This window comes from Erinaceus europaeus, chromosome 12 (assembly GCF_950295315.1).
Source record: "Erinaceus europaeus chromosome 12, mEriEur2.1, whole genome shotgun sequence".
NCBI lineage: Eukaryota > Metazoa > Chordata > Mammalia > Eulipotyphla > Erinaceidae > Erinaceus > Erinaceus europaeus.
In genome coordinates this window covers 71,127,416-71,144,005 of record NC_080173.1, presented here as the reverse complement: position 1 = coordinate 71,144,005, position 16,590 = coordinate 71,127,416, and the positions used below count along the sequence as shown (strand labels likewise).

At 40.5% G+C, this 16,590-nt stretch overlaps 1 protein-coding gene across 1 annotated transcript in view; it reads left to right on the top strand.

The window, feature by feature from the left end:
- LOC103108112 (eotaxin) overlaps positions 1-16,590 on the top strand; it is a 46,984-nt gene that overhangs the window by 28,407 nt on the left and 1,987 nt on the right. Inside the window, exon 4 of the mRNA XM_007516980.2 lies at positions 16,027-16,192. Within this exon, the coding sequence (XP_007517042.2) occupies positions 16,027-16,192 (166 nt within the window). The remainder of the gene's footprint in view (positions 1-16,026; positions 16,193-16,590) is intronic.

Sequence of the window (16,590 nt, the reverse complement as noted above, 5' to 3'; positions counted from 1 at the left end):
AAAGTCCAGCATTCTCTTATAGCAATCTGACACTCTTTCTAAATACAGGTTTTTCTATCATTTCCTATAGATGTTTCTAGTGATTTTTGCATATTCTTAATTTCATTTCATTTATTTATTTATCTGCCTCCAGGGTTATCACTGGGGCTCAGTGCCTGCACTACAAATCCATTGCTCCTTGAAGCCATTTTCCCATTGTTGCTCTTGTTGTTGTGCTTGTTGTAGTTGTTATTGTTGTCATTGGAAAGGACAGAGAGACATTGAGAGAGGTGGGGAAGACAGGGATAGAGAAAGACAGAAACCTGCAGACCTGCTTCACCACCTGTGAAGTAACCCCTGCAGGTGGAGAGCTGGGGGCTTGAACTGGGATCCTTATGCCGTTCCTTTCACTTTTCACCATGTGTGCTTACATATTCTTAATACTCACTTGACCATCTGTTCCCCACTTATTTATGTAGCCTGTCTCACAACCCCCATTATATTCTAAAATCCTAGAGTTGACTTTTCTTTATTTGTAATCTAAGCTTGATGTCACGGCATCCTTAGCAAAGGGGTATCCACTTCAAAAAAGAGTACTTAAATAATTGATCAACACATACTACATGAAAATCAGGCCAACTCCTCCACTGAGGTTCCTTTTGTTTTACAAATCCTAATTGAGTTAGATAAGTGGCCAATTGAGTATGACTTGTATCTTCCCCTTTTCCTTCTTTTATATCTTGCCTGGCTTTTTAATTTTAATTTTAATTTTTTGCCACCAAGGTTATTACTGGGACTTCATACCTACACTACAAATCCACTGACACCCAGTGGACATTTTACCCTTTTCTTTTACTTTCTATTCTATTGGATAGAACCTAGAAAATTGAGAGTGGGGGAGGAGACAGCAAGAGAGAGTAAGACTCCTGCAGATGCACTTCACCTGCAGGTAAAGAGCAGGAACTGAGAATCTGTGTACTCAAAGGCATGCAGTCTGACCACCTCTGCTCTTTCAGTTCCTTTTCATAGGAGTTGAATAGACCAATAAAGTATGAGCCTAAGAAATTAAAACCCCCACCTGTTGGAGGAAAGCTTCACAGGTGGTGAAGCAGGGCTGCAGGTGTCTCTCTGTCTCTCTCCCTCTCTATCACCCTCTTCCCCCTCAATTTATGACTGTCTATAACCAGCAAATAAATAAAGTTAAAAAAATTCTTAAAGAAAAAGAAATTAAAAACCCCAGCTTTGGTCCTAATTAAAACAGATTCCCTGTTCTCTCTTTCCTTCCTCTCTTTCTCTCTCTCCCTCCTTATGACCTCGTCATTGCCTAAGTGTGCCGTGTAATTTCCAGATCTTGTAAGTAATAGTTTCCTGATGGTAACTGTTGAAGGCCATCTTATATTTCTTTTTTTTTTTCTTCCAGGGTTATTGCTGGGGCTCAGTGCCTGCACCACAAACCCACTGCTCCTGGAAGCCATTGTTTTCCCTTTTTGTTGCTCTTGTTGTTTTATCGTTGTTGTGGTTATTATTATTGTTTTTTGTTGTTATTGATGCAATTGTTGCTGGATAGGACAGAGAGAAATGGAGAGGGGAAGGGAAGACAGAGAGAGAAAAAGATAGACACCTGCAGACCCGCTTCATCACTTGTGAGGCAACCCCCCTGCAGGTGGGGAGCTGAGGTCTCGAACCAGGGTCATTGTGCCGGTCCTTGCACTTTGCGCCATGTGCCCTTAATCTGCTGCCTTACCACCTAACCCCCACATCTTGTATTTCTAAAACCCTTTATGGTAGATGCATTTATAGTATCAATGGCTTAAAAGACACACTGATGAATGAAATAGTGGGGGTTGTATTGTTAAATGGGAATCTGGGGAATGTTATGCATGTAAAAAAAAAAAAGAAGTAGAAACGCAAAGCAGAAATTGACTGAGTTTGGAGTATGGCACCAAAGTAAGAAAGCAGAAGTACACTAGAGTTTGCATCACCAGGTTCCAGGTGTCATCAGGATGCCGGCCAGACTTCCCTGGATTGAAGACCCCACCAATGTGTCTTGGAGCTCAGCTTCCCCAGAGACACACCCTACTAGGGAAAGAGAGAGGCAGAATGGGAGTATGGACCGACCAGTCAACGCCCATGTTCAGCGGGGAAGCAATTACAGAAGCCAGACCTTCTACCTTCTGCAACCCACAATGACCCTGGGTCCATGCTCCCAGAGAGATAGAGAATGGGAAAGCTATCGGGGGAGGGGGTGGGATATGGAGATTGGGTGGTGGGAATTGTGTGGAGTTGTACCCCTCCTACCCTATGGTTTTGTTAATTAATCCTTTCTTAAATAAAAAATAATAAAAAAATACATAAAAATAAAATAAATTAAAAAATTTAAAAAGTCAATAAATTAAATATTAAAAAAGACACACTGAACAATTAGCATAGTGAAGAGAATTTTTCTTTCCTTTTCCTTTATTTATTTATTCCTTTTTATTATTGTAGTTATTGATGTCGTCGTTGTTGGATAGGACAGAGAGAAATGCAGAGAGGATGGGAAGAGAAAGACACCTGCAGACCTGCTTCACCTTTTGTGAAGCAATTACCCTGCCGGTGGGGAACTGGGGGGCTCCAACCGGGATTCTTGCTGGTCCTTGTGCCTTACGCCACATGGCTTAACCCACTGCGCTACTGCCAACTCCCTTCCTTTCTCTCCTTCCTTCCTTCCTTCCTTCCTTCCTTCCTTCCTTCCTTCCTTCCTTCCTTCTCCTTCCTTCCTTCTCCTTCCTTCCTTCCTCCCTTTCTCCCTTCCTTTCTCTCTCTCTCTCTCTCTCTCTTTCTTTCTTTCTTTCTTTCTTTTTTCAGTAAACCGAGGAAAATGCCCTTTCCCTGAAACTTGCCAAGTATCTACCTTTCTCAAATAGCTGGTGCCATCTGGGAAAGGACAACTGCTTGCTGTGGTCATTGTCAGACTGTTAGATGCCTTCTTAGACCACTTTTATCCTGTGCTGTGTCCAGTCATACCCAACATGAAAGACCAGGACTGCCAAAATAATGTCATTATCCTCAAAAGCAGTTTGGGCTAGGCCATGTAGCATCAGGTGGTCGTGAGATCACTAGTTATATGGACTTTATCTATTGATATGGGTGTGGGTCCTCCATCACTTAAAGTGCAGGCACCAAGCCATAATAATAACACAGGAGACTAAATAGATAAATTTCCTTCTAGAGGGTGTTGTGTCATAAATTTATAAATGTGAATTTTGCCAGGCTGAGTAAATAAAGTAGCTTAGAAAGCTGAGTCTAAAGAAGAAACCTCAGCCCTCAGACTTAGGCCAAGACTATACAGCAAGTGATAGCCCCCAATCCTAACTGACAGCCACCTTAATTAAAAGTGTCAGTTCTGGGAGTCAGGTGGTGGTGCAGTGGGTTAAGTGCACATGGCATGAAGCACAAGGACCAGCTTAAGGATCCTGGTTGGAGCCTCCAGCTCCCCACCTGCAAGGGAATTGCTTCACAAGTGGTGAAGCGGGTCTGCAGGTGTCTTTCTCTCTCTCTGTCTTCCCTTCCTCTCTCCATTTCTCTCTGTCCTATCCAACAATGACAACAACAACAGCAGTAATAACTATGACAACAGTAAAAAAGGGCAACAAAAGGGAATATAAATAAATATTTAAAAAGTCAATTCATAAATTATGGTATGATACAGCAAACCTTAACAATAGGATTTTCAAAGTTAACCCAATTACCAAATAATTTGATTATATCTATTGCCTTCTTAAACCCTAAGATAGCAGGAACATCCCGCTCCCTCTATAAAACCCATATTTCCCCCAGTCCTGGAACTTCTAGGGTGGGGCTTAATTTCCTGCCTGCTTCTTTCAATTTATTCCAAATGATACTGAATCTGCTGATCCAAGCCCAATCAACTCAACAAGTACCACCTCAGCATGCTTCACTTCAGACTATGTCCAGAGACATATGTGTGGAATGTCAACCCTTCACCCTCATTATTTGGGTGAGACCTTTCTTTTTTCATAGGAATCTCTAATTCTATTTCAGGTGGTTCATTTTCTAACAGAGCCCCAAAACCTAGATATAGACCAGATCTCATGAGATAGGGCATAAGTACACATGTATGCATAAATTAGGGCAAAATATATACCTTAAAGCAAAAGTACACAATAGTTTGCAGTGAGTCAATAAATGAAGCACGCAAGTAGAAAGTCCTAAAAAGACACCATAAAGTTCCTAATGAAGTAGTTTCTACTTAGACCTAGATACCCTCCTCAACTACTTCCTATTACACTTCCCTCAGTCACTCCAAAGCTAAACTTATCAAAGCAAGGACTGCAAAAGCTGAACAAGGGCAAGAGACTGGCATACTTTAATGATGACTCTTTAGTCACTATCAGGCCACCCCATCAACTGGGGCCCTAGTCAGTGAGTCCTGGGATTCCCACACAAACATGATGAACTTAGACTGTGAATAGATTCCTCTCTCCATTGTCACTGCTCATCTCCATCAGGAACAACACAAGGGACCCCTTTGGGGGCCCCCATAGGACACTGCCTCAATGGGAGAGAATGTTCTATCCTCCCTTGGGAGGTTGTATAACATACTCTATCTACCACCTGAGGAAGATGGTTCCTGAAATAGGGGCAGCTTGGAATGTTTCTACAGAATGCGAGCTCAGACTTAAGGGATATAGAGGTTACATAGGCTCCTATGCTGAATATTGGCCCCAGATCAAATTGATGGAGTTCACAACCAATAATATTTATACACCTTTTCCATATTTGGGAAATTTACTCTGCCCTGATCTAGCTTTAGAGCCCTTTTTCTAGCCATGTCATCATCTCCCCAGACAATAACTTGGGTCCACCTACATATCAGATCTCAGGCTCAGGGAAAAACTAGTATAGCCATGGACCCTTTGGAATATAACTAAAATAGGCCTACTAGCTATCTTCAAAAAGGAAACCCCCCAATCTTCATCAGCAATATTCCAACCTTTAGGTTCATGATTAGTCAACAATTTGTTCTTCATTATATCTTAACTCTTTTTTCAGCCACCAGGTTCCAGATGCTAATATGATGCCAACCAGACTTCCCTGGGCAGATGACTCCACCAATGTATCCTGGAGCCCTGCTTCCCCAGAGTTCTACCACACTAGGGAAGGAGAGAAACAGGCTGGTAGTATGGATTGACCTGCCAAAGTCCATGTTCAGTGGGGAAGCAATTATAGATGCCAGACCTTCCACCTTCTGAGCCCCATAATGACCCAGAGTCCGTACTCCCAGAGGGATAAAGAATAGGAAAGCTATCAGCAGAGGGGATGGGATAGGATATGAGTTATGGTGGTAGAAAATGTGTGGAGTTGTACCCCTCTTATCCTTTGGTTTTGTCAGTGTTTCCTTTTTATAAATATTTTTTTAAGTGTCAATAGAGGAAGTTTCTGTCCTAGAGACTACACTTTTAATAATGGACTTTTTGGTCAATACCAGACCATGCCATGATCTGTATCTCTAGTCAGAGAAATCTTGGATTCCCACACTTATATCCTAGCCCTCTGAGGTCTGAGCTACAGGGATTCAAAGGTTATACAGGTCCCTGTGCTAATTCTAAATATATATGGACCCTAGGTCAGATTGATGGGATAAACAGTTACTTTTAGTCATAGATTTTTCAAGTGTGGGAGCTACCCTTTGCCCTAATCCAACTTTCCAGCACTATTCTCAACTATGACACCATTTTCCCAGACAATATTATTGTCCAACTCCATGTGAGCTTTGAAAATCAAGCAAAAACTATAAAAGTCATAGGTCCCTGTGAACATACCTAAAATAGACTCCCTAGCTTCTTTCCTCCCTAAGATCCTTATTTTCATTTGCTTTGTTCCTACTTTTTGGTTTCTGCTTATTAATCATTTTGTTCTGCATTATATCTTACCATCTTTCAGTCACAAAGTTGCAGATGCTATCATGATTCCATTCTGACTTTCCTGGGCAGACAGCCTCACCAGTGTGTCCTAGAACTTCATCTCTCCAGAGTACTATCCCACTAGGGAAAGACAGAAATAGGCTAAGGGTATGGATTGAACTTCCAGGGCCTATGTCCAGCAGATAATCAGTTTCAAAGGCCAGAACTCCCACCTTCTGCACCCCAAAAATAATTTCTGGTCCATATTCCCAGCAGGAGAGTAATGACAGGCTAGATAGATAATGATAGGGAAGATGACTAGAGGCCTCTGAACTCTAACTCCATCAGGACTGGAGCTAAAAGAAAAAAGGAAGGACTTTCAGAAGTAGTAACAGCTTTAGGTGTGACTTCAAAGTGAAAAGGTGGCAGAACCATTAAAAAGAGAAAATATATACAACACCAACAGAGTTGAGTATAGATATAAACTTCTGCATTAACGCCTAGTTACTGAATAAGGTAAAATACAAAACAAAAATTGATTAAGTTATTATAAAGAAATATAATGCCAGGGGGCTGAGCAGCAGTAGTGCACCCAGTAGAGCACACACATTAATGCTCAAAGACCTAGGTTTAAGTTCTGAGTTGGGTCCCACCTGCCCAAGAGAAATTTCACAATTGATGAAGCAGTGCTACAGATCTCTCTCTCTCTCTCTCTCTCCATCCCTATATCAATTTTTCTATGGCCCATAAAATAAAATAAAGAAAGGAAATGGTCACCTGGAGCTATGATTAATCATACAGAAAATACTTGAAAACATAAAGTTCAAAGTTTGATTCCTGGTACCACATGTGACAGATTAATGCTCTACTTCTCCCTTCTTCCTTCCCTTTGTCCCTTTAATAAATATGTTTAAAAGGCATACTTTATAATAATCTTTGTGCCTTAAGAACTTTGATACTTTTGACAAAAAAAAGCTCATATCAATGTTTAAATAATATTGGTTAAATTTAATTAACAGGCAATTTTCCAGAAGGATCTCTGGAACAAAATCTCACAAATTTTCCTCTCCTCATGGCTTTCTTTTTTTGTTTTGTTTTATTTATTTATTTATTTTTATTTAAGAAAGGAGACATTAACAAAACCATAGAATAAGAGGGGTACAATTCCACACAATTCCCATAACCCGATCTCCATATCCCATCCCCTCCCCTGATAGCCTTCCCATTCTATATCTTTCTGGGAGTATGGATCCAGGGTCATTGTGGGTTGAAGAGGGTGGAAGGTCTAGCTTCTGTAATTGCTTCCCCACTGAACATGGGCGTTGACTGGTCGATCCATACTCCCAGTCTTCCTCCTGGATTTCTTGGTGACTGCCAGGCCACCCCATCACCTGGGGCCCTAATCAGGGAATCCTTGGATCCTCCCATAGATTCAGTGGGCCTATATCTCTAATAGATCATTCTCTCCACCATCACTGGCCTTACATCAGAAACATTATGATAAGCACTCTTGTGGGCTTCTTTAGGACCTTGCCCTATGAACTAGCAATGTTAAGGACTGTCTCACTCTTTGAAAGGAAGCTGGGTCATCCTACTCAGCCACTCAAGGAAAAATAATCCTCAAATGAGTGCAGCCTAGAATGTTCCCAACTGTGACCATGGACTGTGAACACAGACTGACAATGACCCAGAAATTACACAGGCTCCTGTGCTAAATATGAACAGATATAGGCCTCAAATCAGATCCACATGGTAAATGGTTAATTGAATTTATATATCCTCTTCAAGTTTTGGAGTTATCTTCTGCTCTGATTCAGCTTTCTAGTCTTATTCTCAACTCTGGTACCATCTTCATAATGACTTTAGTCTACCTGCAGGTTACATCTCAAGCTCCAGCAAAAATTATCATGGTCATGGCCCCCTAGAAACATTTCTAAAATAGATTTCCTATCTTTGATCCACTTTACAGTCCCTATTCCCATCTGCTCTATTCCTACTTTTTTTTCTCTCTATTCCTACTTTATGGTTCCTGTTCATTAAACATTTTTTTTCTGCTTTATATCTAACTTAATTTTAGCTACCAAGTTGCAGATGCTATTACAATTTCATCCTGAACTCCCTGGGCAGATAACATCACAAATGTGTCCCAGAACCTCTCTTCTCCAGAGTCCTACCCCACTATGGAAAGACAGAAACAGGTCCAGTGGAGAAGCAATCACAGAAGTCAGATCTTCCACCTTCTGCACCTCATAAATTCCATCCCAGGTGGTTAACTTTCTAACAAAGTCCCAAAACCTAGATATACACCAGTTTCTGTGAGAGAGAGCATATGTTCACACGTATCCATAAACTACTGCAAAATATATACCTGAAAGCAGAAGTACACTAGAGTTTGCAGTGAGTACCTCCCTAACACTTCCTCTCTACTATTCCAAGCTTTGGGTCCATGATTCTCAACACTTTGTTTGGCTTTGTATGTTAACACTCTTTTCAGTCAACAGGTTCCAGATATCATCAGGATGCCAGCCAGGCTTCCCTGGACTGAAGACCCCACCAATGTGTCCTGGAGCTCAGCTTCCCCAGAGACCCACCCTACTAGGGAAAGAGAGAAGCAGACTGGGAGTATGGACCGACCAGTCAATGCCCATGTTCAGCGGGGAAGCAATTACAGAAGCCAGACCTTCCACTTTCTGCAACCCACAATAACCCTGGGTCCATACTCCCAGAGGGATAGAGAATGGGAAACCTATCAGGGGAGGGATATGGAGATTGGGTGATGGGAATTGTGTGGAGTTGTACCCCTCCTGCCCTATGGTTTTGTTAATTTATCCTTTCTTAAATAAAAAAATTAAAAAATAAAAAAAAATTGCCATTAAAAAAAAAAGAATTTTGGTTCATATTCCCAGAGGGGTAAATGTTAGGGAAAGATTACCAGAGGACTCTAAACTCTAATTCCATCAGGACCTGGAGAGAGATGAGGAAAACTTAAATAAATAAGAAGGACACTCAGAAGTAATTGTGACTAATAAAGGAATAAAAGGCAGGACCATAATAAGAAATGGGTAAACATATATAAATACAGATAGATAGCTATAGAAATAATAGTTAATCCATATCTGTGATTTTGGAAGAACTACTGCAGTTAAAGTCATGGGAGTGGGGACACCAAATTCTGATGGTAGGAAAAGTGTGAAATTATACCCCTATTATCTTAGAAATTTCTAAATCAATAATTTACATTTCAAATGTCATCTCTCCTTGTAGGAATAAAGATATTAAACAAGTGGGTCCTGAAATTAGTACAGCCTGGAATGTTCCTAGCCATGACCACAGAATGTAGCTCTGATCTACAGGGATGCAAAGATTACACAGGCTTCTGTGATGAATATGGGCCCCAGATCAAATTGATGGGGATTACAGTTAACTATATTTGTATACTTTCCCCATATTTAGTGTCAGGCATTAAGCCAGCATCCCCTGCATTGCTTATACTATGGCTTATTTACATAATCATTGTTTTGCCTGAAAAATCCCCACCCATCCCACTGATCTATTTTCTTTCTACCTCAAGACCTGCCCTGCCTGCAGGGTAACATAAATCCCAAGGGTTAAAACCCTTGCAACAGTTGCTAAGGAAGCTTCTACCTTCCTAACATGCTTTTGCCTTTCTCCACCCCCTTTCCTAGCCATTTCCATTTCTAACTTGACACTTCAAGTTTTATCCTATAAAAGCAATGGCTCTCTGATCAAGAGATCCTTTTGCATTACCATGCTGCCACGAGTTTCTGAGTCATCTATCTTCTGCTTCGCTGAGTGAGTAGCAGCCCAGGCTGAGTCTGGTCAAGTTCTCTCCAACCCAGAGAGTGTGCCACCTGGGGAAGAGGTGCCCCACACTAGCCCAGCAATTTAGGGGCAACTGTCTTCCCCCATCAAGCTTTCTAGTCCTTTTTCCAACTATGACATAATCTCCCCAGACAATAACTTGGGAGCTGCATACTAGATGTCAGACTCAGACAAAAACTAGTAAAATCATGGGCCCCTTGGAATATACCTAAAATAGACCTACTAGCTTTTTCCAAAATGGAGATCCCCAAATCTCATCAGAAATATTCCAACATTTAGGTTCATGATTAGTCAACAATTTGTTCTGCATTATATCTTAACTCTTTTTTAGTCACCAGGTTCCAGATGCTACCATGATGCCAATATGACTTCCCTGGGCAGATGACTCCACCAATGTGTCCTGGAGCCTCACCTCCCCAGATCCCTGCCCCAGTAGGGAAAGAGAGAGACAGGCTTGAAGTATGGATTGACCTGCCAATGCCCATGTTCAGAGGATAAGCAATTAGAGAAGCCAGACCTTCTATATTCTGTATCCTATAATGATCCTGGGTCCTTAATATTAGAAGAATAAAGAATAGAAAACTCACAGGGCCAAGGAGTGTTGCTAGACTTGGCTCTAGCTGCTATCAGAGCAGCCAAACTGGGCCAGGGGCTTTGGACACTCAGGACATTGGAGTCTCTTTGCCTAACCACTGTGTTATCTCTCCCTTACCCTGTTTTATCTCTTGGTAAGGAGTGAATGATTAAATTTAAAAAACCTACATACTGTTAAAAAGCCCATAGGCTCCCATAGCCTACAGGGAAAAAAAAGAACATAAGAGGATTTAACAACCACTGTGCTTCAACTCAAAGATTGAGATAACATTGAAGAAACTTAATTTCTACAACTGTGAATTCTTTAAGTGTCTCATTTAGATACAGGTCAAATCCAGGAAAGAGTGATCAGTGGATTGAAAAGTACTGAGAGAGGGACCTCATATCACACTATATATAATGGTTAAACCAAGAAGAAACATTGGAGAGATGAACCAATACAAAAGCACAGATTACCCCCCCCCCAAAAAAAAAAAGAGGAAGCACTTAAGAATGAAGATAAAATCCAAATACCAAGCAAGGAATTAGTCACAGGAGTAAGGAAAGCTTTTGAAAATAATAACATCAGAAATGGGTGTAATTAGAGAGCTTAAAGCTGAAATATCTGAGCAAAGAACACAACCAGCTGAACAAGCTAATATGGTATCAGAATAGGGTAACAAAATAATTGAGCTACAGAAAACAGCAGATGGGGAGAGAGAATAGAATAAATGAGGCAGAAAATAGAACTAGCAAGATTGAGCATAAATTAGAGAAAACTAAGAAAGAAGTAAGAAGTCTCAAAATGGGATTAAGAGATACTGAAAACAACAACAGAAACATATGGGTGACTTCAAAGGAAATAATATATGCATTATTAGCTTACAAAAGGAAGAAAGAGAGGGAAAGGAAGAAAGCATTCTACAGGACATAATAGCTGAGAACTTCCCTATTCTAGACAACATAAAAGACATAAAGGTTCAAGAAGCCCAGAGGGTCCCAAACAGAATTATGCCAGACATGAAGACACCAAGAGAAATAATTTTTAGATGAAAAGGAATAAGGATAAAGAAAGGATCCTGAAGGTGGCAAAAGAAAAACATAGAGTCACCTACAGAGAAAAACCCATAAAATGAGCAGAATATTTCTCCACCCAAAAACTAAAGGCCAGAAAATAATGTCAAGATATCTATTGAGTGCTCAGTGAGAAAGGCTTTCAACCAATACTACAATATCCTGCTAGACTGTCATTCAGACTAGAGGGAGGCATAAAATCTTCTCTAACAAGCAACAGTTGAAAGAATCAACTATCACTAAGTCTTCCCTGAAAAACTTTCTGAAAGCTCTTCTATAAACATTCACATCACCATAAACATGTCGTATATCAGAACTCTCTAAAAGTCTACAATAACATTAAAATATCTCCAATCTATAATATAAATAAATGCAGTGGCCTGAATTCACATATTAAAAGGCACAGAGTAGGCAGATGGATCAGAAAACACAACGTGACCACATGTTGTCTGCAGGAATCCCACCTAACTCAACAAGACAAACACAGACTCAAAGTGAAAGGATAGAAAACTTTTATACAAGTCAATGGACCACAAAAAAGGGCAGGGACAGTTATTCTCATATCTGATGCAACAGACTTTAAAATAAATGAAATTTTAAAAGATAGGGGTGGGCATTACTTAGTGCTCAGAAGATCATTAAATCAAGCGAACTTAAAGATTATTAACATCTACACACCCAGTGAGAGGTCATTTAAATACATCAAACATCTACTGAAAGACCTATAGCAATATATTAACAGCAGCAGCACAGTAATATTAGGGGACTTCAACAACTCACTCTATCAACTTGACAGATGATCTAGGCAGAAAATTAATAAAGAAATAAGGGAGCTAAATGAAGAGATAGATCAACTAGAACTATTGGACATTTTCAGAATCATTCACTCCAGAAACTGGAATACACATTCTATTCAAATCCACATGGGCCATTCTCAAGGATAAACCATATGCTAGGCCACAAAGATAGTGTCAATAAATTCAAGAGTATTAAAATCATCCTAAGCTTCTTCACAGACTGTTGTAACCCCAACAGGAGTTTGGGACTATTAGCATATGAATGTCGTCAGGTCAGCCTGAGGCTGGACACACAGAGAAGGGAAGATATAATGCATGGGACTTAGAGCAGGTCACTCTCTTTCAGCTGCTTCTTCTTCTCCTGGTCAGAAGCATCTCGGAGGAGATGCCCCAGGTATCCACCATGGCTACTTCTCCTGGAAACTGGACATATGTGACTCTGCTAGCTGATAAACTTTTAGACCCCTCTATAGCCATGAGCAACATTTACCAGAGCTGATAATTATTTATCTTATGGGACTAAACTTTTGATAACTATACTAAGACTTTATGGACCTAGTGTACACTCAACCCCTTAATGATAATTGCTTATTTTGCCTTTTACCTTTTTCACCCTAATAAACTTTGTGATGGTTAAACCCATTCCCAGTTCCCTGCTGTGAATCCTTTAATGTGTCACAGCAGCTCCCACAAAACTCCTTTTTAAGTTAAATTACAACAACAGACCACACTTAATAAACAAAAATTACTAAAAGTTACAAAATATCAAAACTCAGCAGTACACTACTTAAGAATTACTGGGTCATAGAGGAAATTAAGAAATCAAAATGTTTTGGAAATTCAATGAAAATGAAGACACGAGTTATCAAAATATTTGGGACACAGCTAAGGCAGTACTGGGAGGGAAGTTCATAGCCATACAAGCACACATTAGGAAATAAGAAAAAGCTTGGGGCCGAGTGGTGGCACACTTGGTTAAGCACACACACTACAATGCGCAAGGACCCAGGTTCAAGCTTCTAGTCCCCACCTGCAGGGGGAAAGCTTCACAAGAGGTGAAACAGGGCTGCAGGTATCTCTCTGTCTCTTTACCTCATTTATCTTCTCCCTCCCCTCTCGACTTATGGCTATCTCTATCAAATGAAGATAACAAAAAAAATTTTTTTTTTACAAAGCTCAAATAAACAACCTGATGGTGCACCTTAACAACTTAGAAGACAAAGAACAAAGGAACTCTAAAGAAACCAGAAGGACTGGAGTAACTAAAGTTGGGCAGAAATAAATGACATTGAAAATAAGAAAACCATACAAAAGATCAAGGAAGTTAAATGTTGGTTCCTCAAAAGAGTATACAAATTCAACAAACTTTTGACATGACTCACAAGACAAAAAAGAGAGAAGTCCCAACTGAACTGGATTGTAAATTAAAGAGAAGATACCACAACAGACAACACAGAAATGTATCATGTGATGCTTCTATGAACAACTATATGCCACCAATCTAGAGAACCTAGAAGAAATGGATGAGTTCATACATAGATAATAACTTCCAAAATTAAACAAAGAGGAACTAGACAATATGAACAGTCCAATCACAGCCAAAGAAATTGACACAATTATCAAGAACCTTCCCAACAATAAAAGTACTGGGTCAGATGGTTTTATAAATGAATTCTACAAAACCTCCAAGGAAGAGTTAGTACTGCTTTTAGGGAGTTGAGTGGTAGCGCAACAGGTTAAGCGCAGGTGGCACAAAGCACAAGGACTGGCGGAAGGATACCGGTTTGAGCCCCCAGCTCCCCATCTGCTAGAGACTCGCTTCACAGGTGTTGAAGCAGGTCTGCAGGTGTCTATCTCTCTTCCCCCCTCTCTGTCTTCCCATCCTTTCTCCATTTCTCTCTGTCCTATCCAACAACAATGACATCAACAACAACAACAATAATAATAAAAAACAAGGGCAACAAAATGGAATAAATAAATAAATAATATATATTCTTTTAAAAATACTACTTATAAAACTCTTCCAAAATATTGAAGACACAGGGTTACTCCTTTCTGGTTTCTATGAAGCCAAAATCACCCCGATAACAAAAGCAGATAGGTTACAACAAAACAACAAAAAGAAAGAAAGAAAAGAAATAAAACTACAAACTACAGACCATTGTGTCTGATGAACATAGATGCTAAAATATTGAACAAAATTCTAGCCAACCAGATATAGCAGTATATTAAAAAGGTTTGTTCATTATGACCAAGTGGGATTTATCCCCAGTGATGGAAGGTTGGTTTAATATACATAAATCAATAAAAAAAAAACCACCACATCAATAATAGCAAGACCAAAAATCACATGGTTATATCAGTAGAGTCAGAGAAAGCCTTTGACAAATACAACAACCCTTTATGATCAAAATGCTACAAAAAGTGTAAGTAGATGGAAAATTTCTCAAGATAGTGGAGTCAATATATAGCCAACCTTCAGGTAACATCATACTCAGTGGTGAAAAGCTGGAAGCAGGGGGTCCAGCAGGCTGGGTGCCCACACTACAAATCCACTGCTCTTGTTGCCATTTTTTCAACTTGTTTTTGATAGGACAAAGAGAAATTGTGATGGTAGGGGTATATATATATATATATATATATATATATGGAGAGAGAGAGAGACAGACAGAGAGATACCTGATTCACAGTTTGCAAAGCAACCCCTTCCCCCACAGGTGGGGAGCTGGGGGCTTGAACTGGGATACTTGCTTGGGCCCTTGCGCTTTATACTATGTATGCTTAACCCAGTGTGCCACTGACCAGCCTCCTTTCTCTCTCAATTTCTCTCTACCTCTATCTAAAATTTAAAAAAAAAAAAAAGGAAGGAAGGAAGGGAATGAAAGGAGAAAGAACCCACTGTTGGAATCAGTGGATTCATTGTGCAGACACTGAGACTCAGCCGTATCTTTGGTGGTAACAAAAAATAGCATAGAAAAAATTTAAGAAGGAGAGTATAGGCAATTAAGATCAACAGAATCTACCTAGTCTTCACATCCTATTTCGCTAAGGCCTCTGGGACAACTGGATTGAGTTATGAATGTTGATCTTATATGTTCCCATTCCTGGGATCCCAGAGAACCAGCAATTTTTCAGATACGTTGAAATTTCTCTGCATCTAGATAAGAGCCTAGAAGTCTGTAGGGGTCACTTCTTGGCCTTCAAGTCCTGAAGACTACCTTGTGCACATGGGGAATAGAGGATTATTTTCTTTTTTAAAAAAAAAAAATATTTATTTATTTATTCCTTTTTGTTGCCCTTGTTGTAGTCATTGTTGGGTAGGACAGAGAAAAATGGAGAGAGGAGGGGAGACAGAGAGGGGGAGAGAAGGATAGACACCTGCAGGCCTGCTTCACCACCTGTGAAGCAACTCCCTTGCAGTGGGGAGCTGGGGGCTTGAACCAGGATCCTTATGCCAGTCCTTGTGCTTTGCGCCACCTGCGCTTAACCTGCTGTGTTACAGCCCGACTCCTGAGGTTTATCTTTTCATACCCTGGGTGTCCTTGCTTCTTCCATATGCTACAGATGTTTCATGTCAGAAAATCAGTATTTTCAAGTAGCCTCTCAAATTACTAATTGCAATCAGTCATTTCACAAGCACACAGGCATTCTCATCCGTCCTTACTTCCAGCTCCAGGAAAGATGAAAATGTGCCAAGATCCCACCCACTAGCTTTTGCTAGTTACAACCTGTTAACTTGCCAAGAACTGGAATGTTGTCAGCAACTTTAGACCTCCCCTCTTCATGATGTGACCATGACTCTGGCTAGGCACAGCTTCCCTGGAAGCTCCAACTCTATCTGTTGTCTTTAAAAGCCAGCCAGAGCAGCCAGAGCTACAGAGAGACCAAGACAAATCCAGAAGGCAACATTTCGAAGGCTGACATTTTCATCCTCGGACTCCATCATGAAGGTTTCCACGATGTTTTTATGCCTGTTGCTCACAGCTGCTGCCCTCAGCATCCAGGTGCTCTCTCATCCAGGTGAGTCCCCCCATCACAGCTGGAAAATTGGGCAGATTCAGAAATATTAGATCAGCAAGAATCTGCAGGATCCTGCTACAAACACTGCACTTTAAAAATTAGGGGGAACTAGGTCCTGTGAGTAGAAGTACCCAACATCACGATTAGCGGAAGAGCCAGGACTAGAAGGCAAGGCACGTTGGGCAGCAATCAGGTTCTTTCCTGGCATGATTATTAAGAGATGTTTTGTGCACTTGTGACCAGCTGTCCCTAGATTGTCAGGGGATAAGACACATGAAAGGAAGACTGTCTGTTACTGTGACCACAGAGCACACATTGAGCAATTGGTGGAGGAGGCAAAAAAGTCAGTTGATTGGAGACCCATAATTTTCATCAGACTGCCAGACAGCTTTCAGAAA